At 39.4% G+C, this 18,624-nt stretch overlaps 1 protein-coding gene across 1 annotated transcript in view; it reads left to right on the plus strand.

Annotated features, from left to right (window-relative positions):
* DNAH6 (dynein axonemal heavy chain 6) overlaps nt 1–18,624 on the plus strand; it is a 270,144-nt gene that overhangs the window by 145,629 nt on the left and 105,891 nt on the right. The window contains exons 41-45 of the mRNA XM_061155236.1: nt 3,665–3,836; nt 4,758–4,904; nt 5,530–5,603; nt 7,626–7,780; nt 15,121–15,352. Coding sequence (XP_061011219.1) covers nt 3,665–3,836; nt 4,758–4,904; nt 5,530–5,603; nt 7,626–7,780; nt 15,121–15,352 — 780 coding nt within the window. The remainder of the gene's footprint in view (nt 1–3,664; nt 3,837–4,757; nt 4,905–5,529; nt 5,604–7,625; nt 7,781–15,120; nt 15,353–18,624) is intronic.

Genomic DNA, 18,624 nt, shown 5'->3' on the forward strand with positions numbered 1-18,624 from the left:
CCCCAATAACCAACGAGTTCAAGCTCAACATACCTAACCCAGAATTCATCACCCCTGCCGCCCCCACCCTCCCAAGAGAAACAACTACCGGTATTTCTTCCACCTGTACAGACTTCCCCAGGAGACCACTTCTTTGTCCTTTAGAAGGGGCAAGTAACTGCTTCTGCCTTGTTAAGTGCTCGGCAGAAGTGTTCATCAAGTGCACGGCATTATTCTGAATAGAACGATGAGAGATCTTGAAGCAGCATGACCAAAGCGAGTATGTCATGCCAACTATTAATAGCAAAGATGCTTAGAGGAGACAGCTGGTGAGCCGAGTCCTGCAGGGTGAAATTGACAGAGAGAATCAGAAACACACAGGTGAATGTGGTCACAGAGGCCAGAAGTGGTAATGTGGGCATCCAGGTAGCTTAAGAAAGGTGACTAGTCAGGAGAAACTGGCTTTAGTGACCATCACCCAGGAGTCAGAGAAGCAGTGATGCTGGCATTAACCAGCCTCTACATTTATCAGCATCTGCCTCTCCTTCCAATGGGGCCTTCTTAGAGGAGAGAAAGGACCAGACCCAGCACATACACAACAGTTTATGGAAAGTAGTTTTCATATTGAAATAGCTTACATCCATGGGAAATTATTTTTAACAAATTTGAAGTCATTACAATAAGCTATTTAGGATCTAAGGCCAAAAGGATACATGAGAAATGCCACATATGGAAAAACTTTTAGAGAGTACTTTAATTTAGAATAGGAGAGGATGGGAGCTTATCTCCCATAATTAAGCAGCAAGTAAAGAACATGACAGGAAGCAGGTAACAGGGACCAATACAGGTATTAGAAGACTTCCCCCCCCATTTTATTGAGTACCTTTCTGTATATATTCTAAAGTCTGAAATGAGTGATTCACAACTATGCTGTCCTAACACACCCTTGTGATGTGATCAGTGGTGAGGGAATGTCCCAAGTAACTTATGCCTGATGATAAAGTACTGAATTTACAAATTATTTTACATTTTAATAAATTCAAGCAAATTCAGAGTTATCCCAACAACAACAACAACAAAATGGCATTGTTAACTCATTCGAAAATGCTTTCTTGGGTGGGAAGAAGAAGATAGAGTCTGGGCTCGTGGAAATCAAATTGATCCAAACACTCAGCCTCCTGCCTCTGCCTGTAGGAATGTTACATCCACAGAAATGTGTCACTTACAGGAGCATCATGCAGCAAATATGTCACAGGTGACAATGAGCAGCAATTGCTTCTTCCTGCTGTAACTTAGAGGCTAGTATTTAAAACCCGAACTAACTAAGGCCACAATGGAAATGAAAAGCAACAAAACAGATTCTGGGGGCCACTAAATTGGACTATATTCACATGGAAACATGTGTTTTCCTCATTACCAGAACGGACTGGATATTTTATCTGTAGAAAGAAAGGACTTGGATTCCAAGCTTTCTTTTTAATCACAACCCATCTAAGCAGAGTTCAAGAGTTCACAGTCCACCTTTCCTGTCCTTCGTGATTGTGTGGAGGAGAAGGAACTTGGGGATAAACAAGAATTGAAAAAAGCAAAATCAACAAGTAAAAGTAAATTTGTTGATAGCAACACAAATAAACTTTTGTTTTTTATATTTACTATATAAAAGATTTATGTTTACTATATAAAAGAAACCTATGAGTCTACATAATTATGTATACATATATGATACATAATATGCTTATATTTATAATATTTTTAATCATCTCTTAGTTCTAAAACAATCAGTAATATCACTACTTTCTTGAGAGTCTATTTTAAGTTAGTTAAACTACACATATATGTGGGGAGAGTCCCATTAACAATGGATCACAATTTGCACAATTTGGATTATGTACAGTTGTAGGTGAATCAAGAACCACAGTTCACACACATTTTATTTGTTTATCTGCTGGAACCTTTTGTGCAAAAATATGCATCACTATACATTCTGAAGGTAAATTGAATAGCACACACCAAATTAAATTGATAATGTTGTCACTAAATTAGATATAAATTCTTTTTTTCTTTTTTTTTTTTTTTTTGAGCACTTGGCATCTGGGATCTCAGTTCCCTGACCAGGAATCAAACCCACACCCCTGCATTGGAAATGCAGAGTCTTAACCACTGGACCACCAGGGCGGTCCCTGAACTTAGCTGTAAATTCTAATTAGAAAGATATAACAGCAGTGATTAAAAGCCATGATCAACTCCATAAAACATTACTAATGTCCTCATGACAAAGTCATCTTTCCCTAAACTATGGAAGTTCTGTCTTTATGTTGTATGCATATTCTCAGTAAAACTTTTAAAAGTTGCCAAACATTTCACATAAGCCAGATCTTTGGACAGAATATCAAGCTATGATCCTCAGTAAACTCGATAGTCACCTGATAGTTTTAATTTATGAATATCAGTTTAATAGCCCTTCATTCATTCACTAAAGAAATACTTGATGAGTATCAACCATGCATCAGATGTTGGTACATCACTTTAAACAAAACAGATGTCACCCCTGTCTTCATAGATCTTCTACCATAGAGAGAGATAATATAGATAAATAAACTAACATATATGTAACTATAAATATATACTTTATATATATATAACTATATACTATCAAATATAGTATTTTACATACAAATATAGTATATATATACAACTATATTTGTATGTAAATATACATACAAATATATATACAACTATATTTGTATGTAAAATACTATATATATTTGTATATATATTTGTATATATATGTGTATATACACATATATATACAATATATATAAACTATATATATTTGTATATACAACAAATATATAAATACATTGTATATATACAATGTATATGTATACAAAGTTATATATACAACTATATTTGTATGTAAAATACTATATTTGTATATATGCAACTGTTGTTGTTGTTCAGTCGCTAAGTCATGTCCTACTATTTGCAACCCGTGAACTGCAGCACCCTAGGCTTCCCTATCCTTCACTATCTCCCAGAGTTTGCTCAAACTCATGTCCCATCGAGTCAGTGAAAGTGAAAGAGAAGTTGCTCAGTCATGTCCAACTCTTTGCGACCCCATGGACTGTTCCCTGCCAGGCTCCTCCATCCATGGGATTTTCCATGCAAGAATACTGGAGTGGGTTGCCATTTCCTTCTCCAGAGGATCTTCCTACTGAAGATAGGACTGCAGTAGGACTTTGTTGTTTATCTCTTTTATAGACAGTAATTCATATATGCTGATCCCAAGTGCCTGATTTGTGAAAAGTGTTAGTTGCTCAGTTGTGTCCAACTCTTTGTGACCCTGCACTGTAGCCCACCAGACTCATCTGTCTCTGGAATTCTCCAGGCAAGAATACTAGAATGGGTAGCCATTCCCGTCTCCAGGGGATCTTCCCAACCCAGAGGTCAAACCCAGGTCTCCTGCACTGCAGGTGAATTCTTTACTGTCTGAGCCACTCAGGAAGCCCAAATGCCTAATTTATCCCTTTCCCCAGAAAAGAAGAATTTTAACACCCACATGTCCTTGCACTGGAATTTTGTTTTCTGCTATTATTAGAAAAAGTAACATCAGGTCTGGAGTATTTGAAAGATAAGTTTTGGTTAAAAACATTCCAACCCTCTTATATTACATTTCTGGTTCTAGGCCATCTTAAACGGCTTCCTGAGTGACTTCACACCAGCTGTAAAGCAAAGTGCATCCAACATTGTGGAAGCCTCAGTTGAAATCTACAACAGGATGAGTGTTGATCTTCTGCCAACACCAGCCAAGTCTCATTACGTCTTTAACTTAAGGGATTTATCTAAATGTGTGCAAGGTAGTGTATGGAACTCTCGTTCTCTGGCCTGCACCCTCCTTCCATTTCCATTTACCCACACATCCCTGCATAAAAGTGTATGTACATGGGTGTCTGAGATTTGCCTGAAAATTCCATTACAGTATCCCTGTTTTAGTCACCCTCCACCACCACCCTTCACTGACTACTTCACAACTTTCCTCAAACCACCATCCCATTTCTCACTCCCAGCTGGTGGCCTGTCTTCTTTTTCACTGAATAAAAAAAAAAAAAAAGTCTAACCAGAAGGGGCTCCTCTTCCAAATCTCCCAGATACCCTGCCCCTGCCTTCTCTCCCACTGCAGTGATTCAGCTGTCCCTGCCCCTAATATGTGCCAACAGCCCCCCCGCTACTGAACCCATCCCCTCCTGCTGACTCTAGGATTTTGCTTTTATGTGTCCCCCTTCTCTTCTGCATTGTCAGTGCTTCTCCTTCTGTCAGATCATCCCTAACAGCATACAATTCTGCTATAATACCTCCCATCTTAAAAGACACAATTCTCTTGGGACTTCCCTGAATGTCCAATGGTTAAGACTCTGCCTTCCAATGCAGGGAATGTGGCTCGTATCCCTGGTCAAAGAACTAAGATTCCACATGCCACAGTGGTGTGTCCAAAACTTTTTAAAAAATAAAATAAGCTATAAAGATATTAAAAATAATAATAATAGTTCTCTTTAGGCCCTATATCCCCTTTCTGCTACCCTCCTCATTTGCACTGATAATGTGTCCCCAGTTTTACTTTCAAAAAATGAGGTCACAATGATTATATGTATATATCCACCAGGAACTACCCATTTTCTTTAGTATGGAATAAAGTTGAACTTACGGATTTTCTCAATTAAACTATCACTAGATATTCCACAACTGTAGAGTTTTTCTTTTCTCCCTTTCTGAAAAAACAGGTATTCTTCAGTGTGACCCAGGAACAATAAGAGAAGAAATACAGATCTTCAGACTCTTCTGCCATGAATGTCAAAGAGTCTTCCATGATCGTTTGATTAATAACGAAGATAAGCACTATTTCCATGCTATTTTGACAGAAATGGCCAGTAAATATCAATCTTTATATCAATCTATCATTCTTTATTCAGTTAGGTTTTTTCAGGGGTTATTTTTATTGTTTTAGTAGAAAAACAATTTGTTTTCTAATCCTAGCCATTAGATGACCAAGGAGACACAGTTTGGTTTCTAAAATGAGCAAAATAAATTATAATCATTCATTAGTAAAAGTTTTTTTCTTCAATGACCCACATACATAACAACATGTGAAATATTATGAAAATCATTTTGTTGAAATTCAGGAAGGATTAATATTCCTAATTCAGTATAGAATTTTAAGTAGAGGGAAAGTAGAGGGAAAGTAGAAAACAAACAGCATTTTTTTCAGGTAAGAAGCCAGGACACTTCTAAAGTATTTATTTATTAATATGTATTCATATATGTTATTTAATAAAAATGATTATTATTAATAGTAAATATTCTTAATCTTAAATTCAAGAGATTATCAATCAAACCAAAGTGATGTGGTATTAACATGGGCTTTCTCTCAGTTTCATGTGTATTCATTAGGCTTCTCAATAAAGTACCAGGTGTAGTTATTCTGTATATCTTACCATTAATACCCTGCATTCAAGCTAATCATCATATTAAAAATTGATTTTATTTTTTGAATAGACAAACATTTTGGAATTGCTATAGGCCTGGAATATTTTTTGACTAGGCCCATCATATTTGGAGATTTCATTAAGGTAAGTGTATTGTATTGACTTGACTACATTTGAAGTTTATAAAACATTTACTGTTTTCTAGCTCAAGTTCATATTCTACAGGAGCTTTGCACATGTGAAGATTCAAGACCTAGACAGGGAGGGTGGGGGGTGATCAGCAAATTATGGTCCATAGTCCAAATCTACTCACCACTAATTTTTGTAAATGAAGTTTTATAGGCGCACAAGACCCATTTGACTCTGTCTTATTTATCTGGTTGCTTTCTAATGACCAGGCAGACTAAAGTACTAACAACAGACACTATATGACCTGCAAAGCCTAAAATATTTGCTATATGTCTCTTGAGAGAAAAAGATCGCTGATTCTGATTTAGTTACATTCATTTTGATAATAGTGAATCAGAGACTGAATTATCAGGTATTCCATTTGAAAGGAAGCAAAGAAGTTTAGTCTCTTAACTCAGGACTGGAATTCTCTTACCATAGTCTATGTAGCTCTTCAGACTCTGCTCAGATATTTCCAGTGATGAGAAGCTAATTAGTTAGCAGTTCTGCCTTCTTCATTTCAGGGTAGCTCTAATTAGTAGCAAAATTTTCCTTTTACTAAGTGCCTCAGTCCTGGGTGTTCATTGGAAGGCCTGATGTTGAAGCTGAAACTCCAATACTTTGGCCACCTGATGTGAAGAGCTGACTCATTTGAAAAGACCCTGATGCTAGAAAAGATTGAGGGCAGGAGGAGAAGGGGATGACAGAGGATGAGATGGTTGGATGGCATCACTGACTCAATGGACATGAGCTTGGGTAAACTCCAGGAGTTGGTGATGGACAGGGAGGCCTGGCATGCTGCAGTTCATGGGGTCGCAAAGAGTTGAACATGACTGAGCGACTGAACTGAACTGAAGTGCTTCAAGTCTGTCCCCCCTAATAACATCTACATGTAGGCCCTAATTTTACCTTCTGGACCTACCTAGAATATACTTCTTATAGGTGAATAACCTTATTCTAGGTTAAAAGACTTGTATCTAACTAACTACCATACCTATGTTGACAGGCAGCCATCTTGTTTTACCAAGCTGACTCTTGCTTGGGCACACACAACACTACTAGTGTCTCTGAGAAAGCAGGACCATGTCTGTTTAGTTCAACCTAAATCCTCAGTTTCCTACATAGAGCTACAGCAGTGACTCTCAACCAGTGGTGTTTAAACAAATGAATGGATTCATCTTTATATTTATGCAATATCTCACCATTCTGGTAACCCCAGGGAAAAAAATGCTAATAATAAACGATCTATTCTATGAGCTATATCTATTTAATGCTTCTTTTTAAAAGTTTGAAGTTTATTTTCAGGTAGTGATTATATTTCCTGTTTGTTTCTAATGGTGGTATTATCAAATAGGAAAATGAAGCAAAGCAAAAAGAGCAATTGGACTCTTCTTTCATTGACTATGTGTATTTTAGTCAAAGATTTCACAACAAAATGTCCCCAGGGCAGTTGCTATGGCAAAGACGATAAATTATCAATAGGTCCAAACAGGAACTCAGTGCCCTATAGTTTGTACCGAATACCATGCTCAATGATTTATTTAAACAAATAACTAGTATGTAAAAACTACATGTAGTTCTGGCGTGATTTTTTAATAAAACAGTCTGCCAAACCTAATTTTCAACCATTTCGCTTTTCTGATGTCAACAGCCTAGGAGCAAAAGTATGAAACCAGAGTTAAGTTAAATGAGAGAGAAGTGAGAAAATTTTTTTAATTTTTTCTGAACTTTTGTGTGAATTTTATTGCAAAGATCATTTGAAATTCCAGTGTTTCACTTGAAGAGGTTGAATTGAATGAATTTTTCAGTTAACCATGAATATCTGAGTTGCTTTAATCCCATTTCCTTCATTTTATAGCCCTGCTAGCATATATAAGCAAATGATTAAATAAAAATAGAAATAAAAATAATGGCCCCTCCTAAGGTTATGTATATTATATATGTTTATACATCAGAATTGATCCAACTTTGGTTCTTATCCAATAAATCATCTTCTAGTTTGGAGCAGATAAATCTGACCGGATTTATGATGACATGCCTGATATGGAGAAAATCGCAAATGTTCTACAGGACTACCTTGATGATTATAACCTTATAAACCCCAAAGAAGTAAAGTTGGTGTTCTTTCAAGATGCTATAGAGCATGTTTCAAGGTAAAGTGCCATCAAGTACCCAATAATGCATTGATCTATTTTCTTTTATATTAAAAGGTAAGGATTAAGTTATATGAACTCTTTAAATTGACTGCTAGATGGACAAAGGTCTATTACCAAATCTTGCTATAACTTAAAAGTTAGAAAATGGCAACTGGCAAGAAGGAAATGGCCCACTCTAGTATTCTTGCCTGGAGAATTCCATGGACAGAGGAGCCTGGCCAGCTCTAATACCTGGGGTGCAAAGAGTTAGACACAATTTAGTGACTGAACAACAACAGCCTCTAGCTGGCTATGGGGTTCTGACAAGCTATGGGGTTCATATCCAGTGCTTAGATTCTAGCTTCACTGGTAGATGCCTCGGCCCAAAATGGATTCACTTTGTGTTCTTCAGGCACAATTATCCCAGATTTTTCACTCTTTCCTGTTAGCAATTATTTCCAGTCTTCAACATACTGAGCCCTCTATCATTTTTCAATGTTTCACTTAACATGTGATACCCAGATTTGGTGTAGTATTCTGTGGAATAAGCTGTGCAAAATGTGTGTGAGGGCAAGATTTCCCATAGGCTACTACCATGGAAGACAACAATTGCTTTGTTTGTTTCCCTTGTCAACTATATTTTAGTGTTGGACCTTATTAAGATTGACAAATCTCCAGAATTTTTTTTCTATAACCATAAGCAAGCCAAGTCTTTTGTGCTTCCCATACTTCTGCTATTTAATTAACTCTAATTCAAAGATTTATGTTCATCACAACTCAAGGGTTGTAAAATACAATAGTTTATCATTGGGTTGTCAAGATACCACTTGCTTCCCATCTGCCCCCTGCCAAAATACCCACACGCTTTCTCCTAACAACTTTTATTCCCATGGCTCAGGCAGTCCCTAAGCCTGAAAGAAAATAAATTAACAGCAGAATCCTGGTCTGAGAAACTTCCTGAAGAATAGACCAGATGATAGGAAAAGTCAGCTTAATTATATTTATAACCTCTCTTACTTTCATGAATGGGAATCACCAGGCTACTTAAAGTTTGCTTAAATTATTACAGAAGGAAATTAAAAACCATTTGTAGAATGGGGGAGATTTGGTTTTCTGGCAGAAAGGACTGCCATGTGAATAACGATGTAGATGTTTTCTCTAGAGAAGATTGGTAGCTAGGAATTAGAGGAAATAAGAGCCTTCAAACACCTACTGATGATTAGCAATGAACAGGGCTTCCATAGTGGGAAGCAGTTTGGGGGCAAATACTAAATATTCAGTAATATAACAGATAGTACATTTCCATTTGTTAACATTCTAGGCTTTTGTTGCATTGAATAACTGAATAAAAGCTTTCTCAACTCAGAAAATTTAGAATTGACTTCAGAGCCTGTGCTTTCAAAGAGCAGTTTGCAACAGACAATTTGTTACATGCCCCCCAGAGTTGTCATCATACTCCAAGGATGGTCAAATGGATCTCTCTAAAGCCACTAATGGGACTTCCCTGGCAGTCCAGTATGCTTAAAACTCCAGGCATCCACTGCAGGGAGCATAGGTTTAATTCCTGGTCTAGGAACTAAGATTCCTAATGCTGTGTATCATGGCCAAAAAAATTTTTAAGTAATAATAAAATTAAACAGCTAATTATGAAATGTATCTCTTGCCTCTACAGTAGAGAAAATGTAACTTTGGAGGATTCTCAATGGAAGGAGGTTTATACCCATTGATATGTAAGTTGACAGAAAAAAATAACACTAGGAAGCAGATGGACAAGCCTTTTGTTTTCTCAATCTCAAATGAAAGTAACAAATTACTATAAAGTATATGAAAAAAGGAAACAGTAACATAAATAGTGCAAGATATTAATAATATTCAATATTTATCCACTGTAGCACCCTGATGCATTATGGGAAAAAATAACAAAACACTGGGACATATCCACTGAACCCTCAATTTTATACTCTCAGAGGTAACTGAGGAAATATAAGCAGACAGATGATCTGAAGTGTCTTCTGTTAGATGTATGTTGTGATAGAGACATAGCAGTGGAGATCATACCTGTGGGTCTTAGTTGCTTTGGGAGAGGAATTAGCAAAGGATGTATTGACTGGAAAAAAAAAAGCACAGTGTGAGAGTTGTGAATTAAGTTTTATCTGGGGAAAAATGAGGACCATAGGCCCAGAGACAGCCTCTCAGATAATCCAAGGAACTGCTCCAGAGAGGTAGGGGGGAAGTCAGTATGTATGTGATTTTAGTGAAGGGGGATACATGCAGTCAGGCACACATTTTGACAGAAGGCTGCTGCTAGTCACAAGGAGCAGATGTCTCCTTTAATGATTTTAGTGTTCTTCTAGATATGAGACGATATAAGAAATTGAGTTCATAAAATCTCCTGAAAATGGATATCTGAAGGCCTGTCCTACCAGTTTTTCCCAGGGCACAGAGTGCCTCATTCCTGATTGTAGTGGGAATTTCTAATAATGTACTTTCACAGCCTTGAGAAATTCCACAGAAATCAAACCTGGAAAAACAGCATATATTAAGAAACTGTGTTAATGGTTATCTTTCAAGTTTTTCTTAAGAATAATCTCCTTGTTACAAACCCCAAGGCCAGACCCAGAAGGGAGTATGACTGGGATCATGGACCTTAGAACACTGGGTCAGTGTTAGGTATGAACACTGCCTACGCACTTGCTGATTGTTCCTGAGACTATCCCAGAAGGGAACGACCTGAAGTATAAACAAGGAGATCTGGACTATGTTGATGTAGTGTCTTGGGAAAGATAGATCAAAGAAAGTTTATAGTCTGCAATTAGAAATAAGAGCTGGACTCACAGTGGACTCTGCACCTCAGTCTAATAGAGGCTGCAGGTCCCCTGACCCATTGCACCAGATTTTGTGTTCTATTTTCATTCTCGTCGCTCGCTCCTGGACCTTTAGGGAAACACCTGATCTCCACCCTGAACTCCTTTCAGGGTGTGTTGAAGGTCAGCAATTGCAGTGACAAGTGACTCCATTACTGTAGAACCAGATGGCAAGTATCAGTTTTTAGCTGGCAGTTCCTAAGGAAAGGAGCCACAGCTTTTTTTTTTTTTTTTTTTTGTAAATAACCAAATGATAAATATTTTAGGCTCTGCTACAGTCCCTGTCACACCTATTCAACTCTGCCATTATAACTAGCATGAGAATGTCCATAAAGCATTATTTATCAAAACAATCACAAAACAAAATGTGGTATAGAGTTTAAGTCCATTTTTGTGAACACACACATACAAGTCAACAGACATAAACTTGTTTATGAAGCACTTACTATAAGCCATGAATTTAAAAGAGGCTTGCTCCTTGGAAGAAAAGCTATGACCAACCTAGACAGCATGTTAAAAAGCAGAAACATCACTTTACTGACAAAGGTCTGTATGGTCAGAGATATGATTTTTCCAGTAGTCATGTACAGGTGTGAGAGCTGGACCATAAAGAATGCTGAGCACCAAAGAATTGGTGCTTTCAAACTGTGATGCTGGAGAAGACTCTTGAGAGTCCCTTGGACAGCAGGGAGATCAAACCAGTCAATCCTAAAGGAAATCAACCCTGAATATTCATTGGGAGGACTGATGCTGAAGCTCCAATACTTTGGTCACCTGATGTGAAGAGCCAGTCATTTGAAAAGATCCTAATGCTGGGAAGGACTGAGGGCAGGAAGAAACCGGGGTGACAGAGAAGGAGATGGCTGGATGGCATTATCAACTCAAAGGACATGAATTTGAGCAAACTCCAGGAGATGGTGAAGGATAGGGAAGCCTGGCATGCTGCAGTTCATGGGATCACAAAAAGTCGGACACAACTTAGCAACTGAACAACAACACCTATGAGCTATACACTACTCCCATGGAGAACAGGACAGTATCCAGAACTTCATGATGAAGTGTACATGTGGTAAAGAGTTAGCAGTGTTTTTTTCCTATGAGTTGTAATTATCATATTTTACTTTCTTAATTAAACAAGTAATAAAGCATATTAAAAAGCAGAGACATTACTTTGCCAACAAAGGTCCGTCTAGTCAGGGCAATGGTTTTTCCAGTGGTCATGTATAGATGTGAGAGTTGGACTATAAAGAAAGCTGAGCACAGAAGAATTGATGCTTTTGAACTGTGGTGTTGGAGAAGACTCTTGAGAGTCCTTTGGACTACAAGGAGATCCAACCAGTCCATCCTAAAGGAGATCAGTCCTGGGTGTTCACTGGAAGGACTGATGTTGAAGCTGAAGCTCCAATACTTTGGCCACCTGATGCAAAGAGCTGACTCATTGGAAAAGACCCTGATGCTGGGAAAGATTGAGGGCAGGAGGAGAAGGGGACGACAGAGGATGAGATGGTTGGATGGCATCACTGACTCGATGGACATGAGTTTGGGTGGACTCCAGGAGTTGGTGATGGACAGGGAAGCCTGGCGTGCTGCAGTTCATGGGGTCACAAAGAGCCGGACATGACTGAGAGACTGAACTGAACTGAATAAAGCTGCTATCCTTCTCAAATATTTGAACCTTTTTTATTTTTTTGGTTATCAGCATTATGAATTAGAAATAGATAAAGAAGATAGAGTATAGAAAGATGCTTTCCTTAAAAAAACAGATTGAGAGGGAGAAATTAAACCTGCTTTTACATTTTTCTCATGATTTCCTGGGCTTTCCCCAATGGCTCAGCAGTAAAGAATCTACCTGCAATGCAGGAGACTCAGGCTCAATCCCTGGGTCAGGAAGATCACCTGGAGTAGGAAATAGCAACTCACTCCACTATTCTTGCCTGGAGAATCCCATGGACAGAGGAGCCTGGTGGGCTACAGTCCAAAGAATCACAAAGAGTCAGACAAGACTAAACACACAACAACATTTCATGATTTTCTAGTTTCTCATGATCCAGTTGGGGCTTCCCTGGTGGCTCAGATGGTAAAGAATCTGCCTGCAATGAAGGAGACCTGGGTTCATTCCCTAGGTTGGGAAGATCCCCTGGAGAAGGGAATGGCAAACCACTCCAGTATTCTTGCCTAGAGAATCCCATGGACAGAGGAGCCTAGCAAGCTATAGTCCAATCTGAGATTTTCAGTGATAATTTTTCAAAAAAAGTTTTTACATTTGCAACTTCTTTTTAAGGAGAGTTAAAAATATTTATTTATTTCATTTATCTGGCTCTATCGGGTCTCAGTTATGGCTTGTGGGCTCTCTCGTTGTGTACAGGGTTAGTTGCTCCTTAGCCTGTGGGACCTTAGTTCCCCCACCAGGGATGAAACCTATGTCCCCTGCATTGCAAGGCAGATTCTCAACCACTGGACCACCAGGGAAGTCCCTACCTTTTTATCTTAACAGCAGTGAACTTGACTCTCATACAAACTGCTCACTTTTATACTGACATCCTTTCCCCTTTCTTGAGTGTTTGAATTTTATTCATGCTTCTCTATATACCTCAAGGAACCTTTTAGGATAGGTTTGCAGGTGGTTTATTCTCTGAGAAATAACATGATAGTTTTCCCTCTTAACCACTGTGGAATGGCATCTTGTAAAAGAGATGCTTGAGGCCAGCCTATAATTATTTGACCCCTTAGGAGTAATCTAGTATATCTATTTTTTAGATCCTCACACATTTTTAGTTATGTCTAAAATGTAGATTTCTGTTTCATATATTGATTCATGTGTGCATGCTAAGTCAAAACTGTTACTCAGTCATGGTGGACTCTACTATCCTGTGGACTGTAGCCCGCCAGGCTCCTCTGTCCATGGGATTCTCCAGGCAAGAATACTGGAGTGGGTAGCCATTCCCTTCTCTAGGGGATCTTCCCAACTCAAGGATCAAACCTGGATCGTTTGCATTGCAGACAGATTTTTTACAGGCTGAGCCAGCAGGGAAACCCCCTTGGGAGTAGTTTATTATATCTACTTTTTAGATGCTCTCAAAATTATGTCTAATGTAGATATATAGATTTGTATTTCATATATGCATGCATACATCCATTCACCTACACACACACACACACACACACACACACACACACACACACACACAGAGTTTATTTTATATTTATATCTCTTTTAGAAAACATTGTGTTTTGCTTCTCTTCTTTGACCTTCTTTCCTGACCGTCAGTAACTTCCTCAGATCAATGGGTTCAAATCTGAGGTTTTTTTCTTTTATTTCAACTCTGTCCCTTCGTTTCTTCTACAGTTCCTATAGTGTGGTCTCTGTGATTCCATTTGTTTCTCCTAGATTTGTCATCCTTATATTCCATTTTCTCTCACAGTCTTTAATATCATTATCTTTTTTATTTGAGTTCTGGGTAAATGCCTTGAGTTTGTCTTCTACTCTACCCATTCAGTTTTTCACCATATCCTGTTTTCAAGACCCATCTTCCACTGATGTTTTCACTTTGGTAGTCAGATTTTCCATCTTCAATCAGTTTTTCCTAAACTTGGATTTTTTCCCCCATTTCTGAGTACTCACTCTAGTATCATGATGGCATTTTTTTTTAAAATCTTTATTGTTAACATGAATCAGAAATTGTATATAGTAAATCCACTTCAGATTGTTCCTGGTGATCTTTTCTTGAGCTGCAGTCTCTTTTCTTATGTTCAGTGATTTTTCTGCTTGCTCATCCCTAGAAATAAAGACCTGCTTGCCAATATAATGATTAATGTAAGTCGTGGCCTAAATCAGCCAGCATTCCTGATAAGACCCTTCACACTTTAAAGGGAGAAGAGATTTTTTTTTTATTGGAATATAATTGCTTTACAATGTTGTATTCTTTTCTGCTGAACAATGAAGGGAATCAGCTATATGTATTCACATATCCTCTCCTTCTTGAACCTCCCTCCAACCCACCCCTCTAGGTCATCACAGAGCACCAAGCTGAGCTCCCTGTGCTATACAGCAGCTTCCCACTAGGTTATCTGTTTCACCCATGGTAGTGTATATATGTCAATCTTAATCTCCTAATTCATCCCACCCTCCCCTTCTATGCCTTTGTCTACATGTCTGTTCTCTACGTCTAAATTTCTATTCCTGCCCTGCAAATGGGTTCATCTTACCATTTTTTTTATTCCACATGTATGTATTTAATATAGTATATTTGTTTTTCTCAATTTTTATGACCCAGATCAACAGCATGTAGGAAATGGACAAGAGATGGCTATAAGGAAACCACCAGTGCTTTTCTCCCAACCATGAACCTCAGACATACCCTGTTCTTTCCTGTGGCCTTTGGCTGCGGAATAACTCTCCAGCAGCCACTAGCCTTCCACTCTGGGGCGGGCCCTCAGAGCAGAAGCCACATTTGTACCCTGTAACTAAACCTTTTTCTGCTTTGTCTCCCATAGGATCGCTCGCATGATTCGTCAGGAGAGAGGCAACGCCCTGCTGGTTGGAGTGGGAGGCACAGGAAAGCAGTCTCTTACAAGGCTCGCAGCTCATATATGCGGTTATAGATGTTTGCAGATTGAGTTGAGCCGGGGATATAATTACGACAGTTTTCATGAGGACCTGAGGAAGCTGTACAAACTGGCTGGTGTAGAAGACAAGAATATGGTTTTCCTCTTCACAGACACCCAGGTACATATTTAAATAGCCAAAGAACAAGAACAGGAAAGGGAAAGGCTACCCACTCCAGTATTCTGGCCTAGAAATTCCATGGACTGTATAGTCCATGGGGTCACAAAGAGTTGGACACAACTGAGCGACTTTCACACAAAAACAAGAACAGGAAAAGGACACATGTTATAATCGCATGTGCCCTTCGAATAGCTTGTATGAATGATGTATTTCTGGGAATCTTTCCATCTATTAACAGAGTTCTTGGACCTTATAAAATACTGTTATAATATGTTTTTACTTCTTTTAACAACTATTACTTCCACCTTTAAATTCTACATAATAAAATGTAATCAGAGGTTAAGAGCATTAAGAAGGGACTTGGAGAGGAAGGACGTAGACAGCAGAAGGTGATAAACTATTTCTGTGGAGGTAAATATAAAAAAGTAATTCCCTAAGTGAAATCAATTAGGGAGATATGCTTTACTCAAGAAAAGGAAAAAATAATGGCTATATTTTAGTTAAATTAACTTAAAAGTTAAAGTAGGATTACATCCATGTCTACCACAACCAATTTAACTGATTTTGAATTTATTCTCTAATAAAGTGGCTCAACTGCTAAAGAATCTGCCTGCAATGTGGGAAACCTGGGTTTGATCCCTGGATTTGGAAGATCCCCTGGAGAAGGGAAGGGCTACCCACTCCAGTATTCTGGCCTAGAGAATTCCATGGACTGTATAGTCCATGGGGTTGCAAAGAGTCAGACACAACTGAGCGACTTTCACTTCACTTCACTTCATTTTCTACATTGATTACACTTGGGTATTTTAATATTAGGGAAAATAAATAACTAATAAGGACCTACTGTACAGTACGAGGCAGAGAAGGCAATGGCAACCCACTCCAGTACTCTTGCCTGGAAAATCCTATAGGCAGAGGAGTCTGGTAGGCTGCAGTCCATAGTTCGTGAAAAGTCGGACACGACTGAGTGACTTCACTTTCACTTTTCACTTTCATGCATTGGAGAAGGAAATGGCAACCCACTCCAGTGTTCTTGCCTGGAGAATCCCAGGGATGGCGGAGCCTGGTGGGCTGCCGCCTATAGGGTCGCACAGAGTCGGACACGACTGAAGTGATTTAGCAGCAGCAGCAGCAGCAATACCGTACAGGGAACTCTACTCAATACTCTATAATGACCTATATGGGAAAAGAATCTAAAACAAGAGTAGATATAGGTATATGTATAACTGATTCACTTTGTTTTACACCTGAAACTAACACAACTATGCCGCTAAGTCGCTTCAGTCGTGTCCAACTCTGTGCGACCCCATAGACAGCAACCCACCAGGCTCCTCTGTCCCTGGAATTCCCAAGGCAAGAATACTGGAGTGAGTTGCCGTTTCCTTCTCCAATGCATGCATGCATGCTAAGTCACTTCAGTTGTGTCTGGCTCTGTGAGACCCCGTGGACAGCAGTCCACCAGACTTCTCTGTCCACGGGATTCTCCAGGCAAGAATACTGGAGTGGGTTGCTATTTCCTTCTCCAAAATCAACTGTACTCCAATAAAAAAATTTTAATATGTATATATAAATTTTTTAATTAAAAATTTTTAAAAACAGAAATCAGCCAAAGAAAAAGTGATAAATCTGACACATAAATATTTTAACTTTATTTTAGTTTCAAAAACACTGTAAACATGACTAAGTACAATCACAAAATAGGAAAAATATTTTTGACATCTGTTACATGCAGTGAGCTTATATCTGAGTTTGTAAATTTTTTTTTACAAATGAGAAGACAAGCCATTGAGTATGTTGCCACCACCTGCTCCCTGCCCTGGGCCCTGGTAGCTGCACATGGAGGCACCGCTGAAGACTCAGTGACCCTTGCAGCCTCTGTGAACCTGCAGTGTTCGCAGAGTGCACATAGTTGTTGATCCTGTGGACCGCAGTAGCCTGAGTGGAAGAGACATAACCTTCCCATACCTCATGCCCCCACATTTGATGCCCTGCCTCACTAGACCTGGAGTCTTAACACCCCAGTGGGTCCCAACCTGCAGGTAAAAGTCTTCCCTTACCGAAATCATCCCATGAAATCTGGAAAAAGTGACTGCTTCTTCAAAAGCACTGACACTATTTAAGTCTACAGAGATCGCAAAGAATCAGGGGAATGTAACTCCACAGTAAACCTCCTATAACTGGCCCCAAGAAATGGAGATCCACAAGTTGGCCCACAAAGAATTCAAAATAACCATTCTAAAGATTCTCTGAGAGTCACAAGAGAACACAGATAAACAATTTCATGACATCAGGAAGATAATGCAAGAATAAAGTGACAGCGAGTGACATCACCAAGATGGCCATATAGCTCAGTCCCCACTTTGCTCTGCCTCACAAGAACAACTAACAGTTATTCATGGATGAGACATGGAGAAAGTCCTAGAACATGGGGGTGAGGCTGAAGCATACCCCTGTGCCACAGAGACTGAGACAGACATGTTAGAAGGATAACAGGAGCAATTACACACTGACCACACTGCCCTACCCCAAGCCATCACAGCACCACATTAAGAGGTCTCCCCCGAGCCTACCAGTTCCTCCAGTGGGAAGAAAGAGGCCAGGATGGACATCCCACTCCCCGGTGTTCTGGGCCACATTGGGGTTTCACCCCAGTATTGAATCACAGAGATGGTGAGAGACTCTGCAGCATTTGACCCCTAGGAATCCAGTTGTGTCATAGAAGGCTTGAGGATATAATAACCAGCACTCTGATCACGACAGACCAAGTTCTTACCCTCAGCACCCAAGCAGTGGTCCAAGCCAGCAGCTTTACTCATCTGCAGAGTCAGTCTGACCAAGGAGCTCAGCAGATGCAGATCTGCCTGATTCAAAGTCCTCAAATGAAGCACCTTGCCAGCCCTGGAGCCTGGTCAGGCCCCCCACTCACCCAGGCAGGGGAACTGAGTCACACCCTGATCACTGCTGAGTGTAGCTCTTGGCCCTTCCCAGCCAAAGAACCTGACCAGAACACCTGGAAAGCTGTGTAGCCCAGCAGTGCTTAGGAGAGTCTGGCAGGAAGAGCAGATCGTCTACACAGCAAAGTCAGTGACCCAACTCAGCCAGGCAGGTTGGCTAGAGTCGAGATCACAGACATCCTTGATGCACATGAAGCCAGTTATTCCATTCTGCCAGGACAGGAAAGCTAATTCCTAGCCCCACCTACTGCTAAATATAGTACCCAGTTCCTATAGTCTAGGAAACCTGATCAGAGAACCCAGGCAATCACAAAGTTC

The sequence above is a fragment of the Dama dama genome, chromosome 11 (assembly GCF_033118175.1).
Source record: "Dama dama isolate Ldn47 chromosome 11, ASM3311817v1, whole genome shotgun sequence".
In the NCBI taxonomy this organism is placed as follows: domain Eukaryota; kingdom Metazoa; phylum Chordata; class Mammalia; order Artiodactyla; family Cervidae; genus Dama; species Dama dama.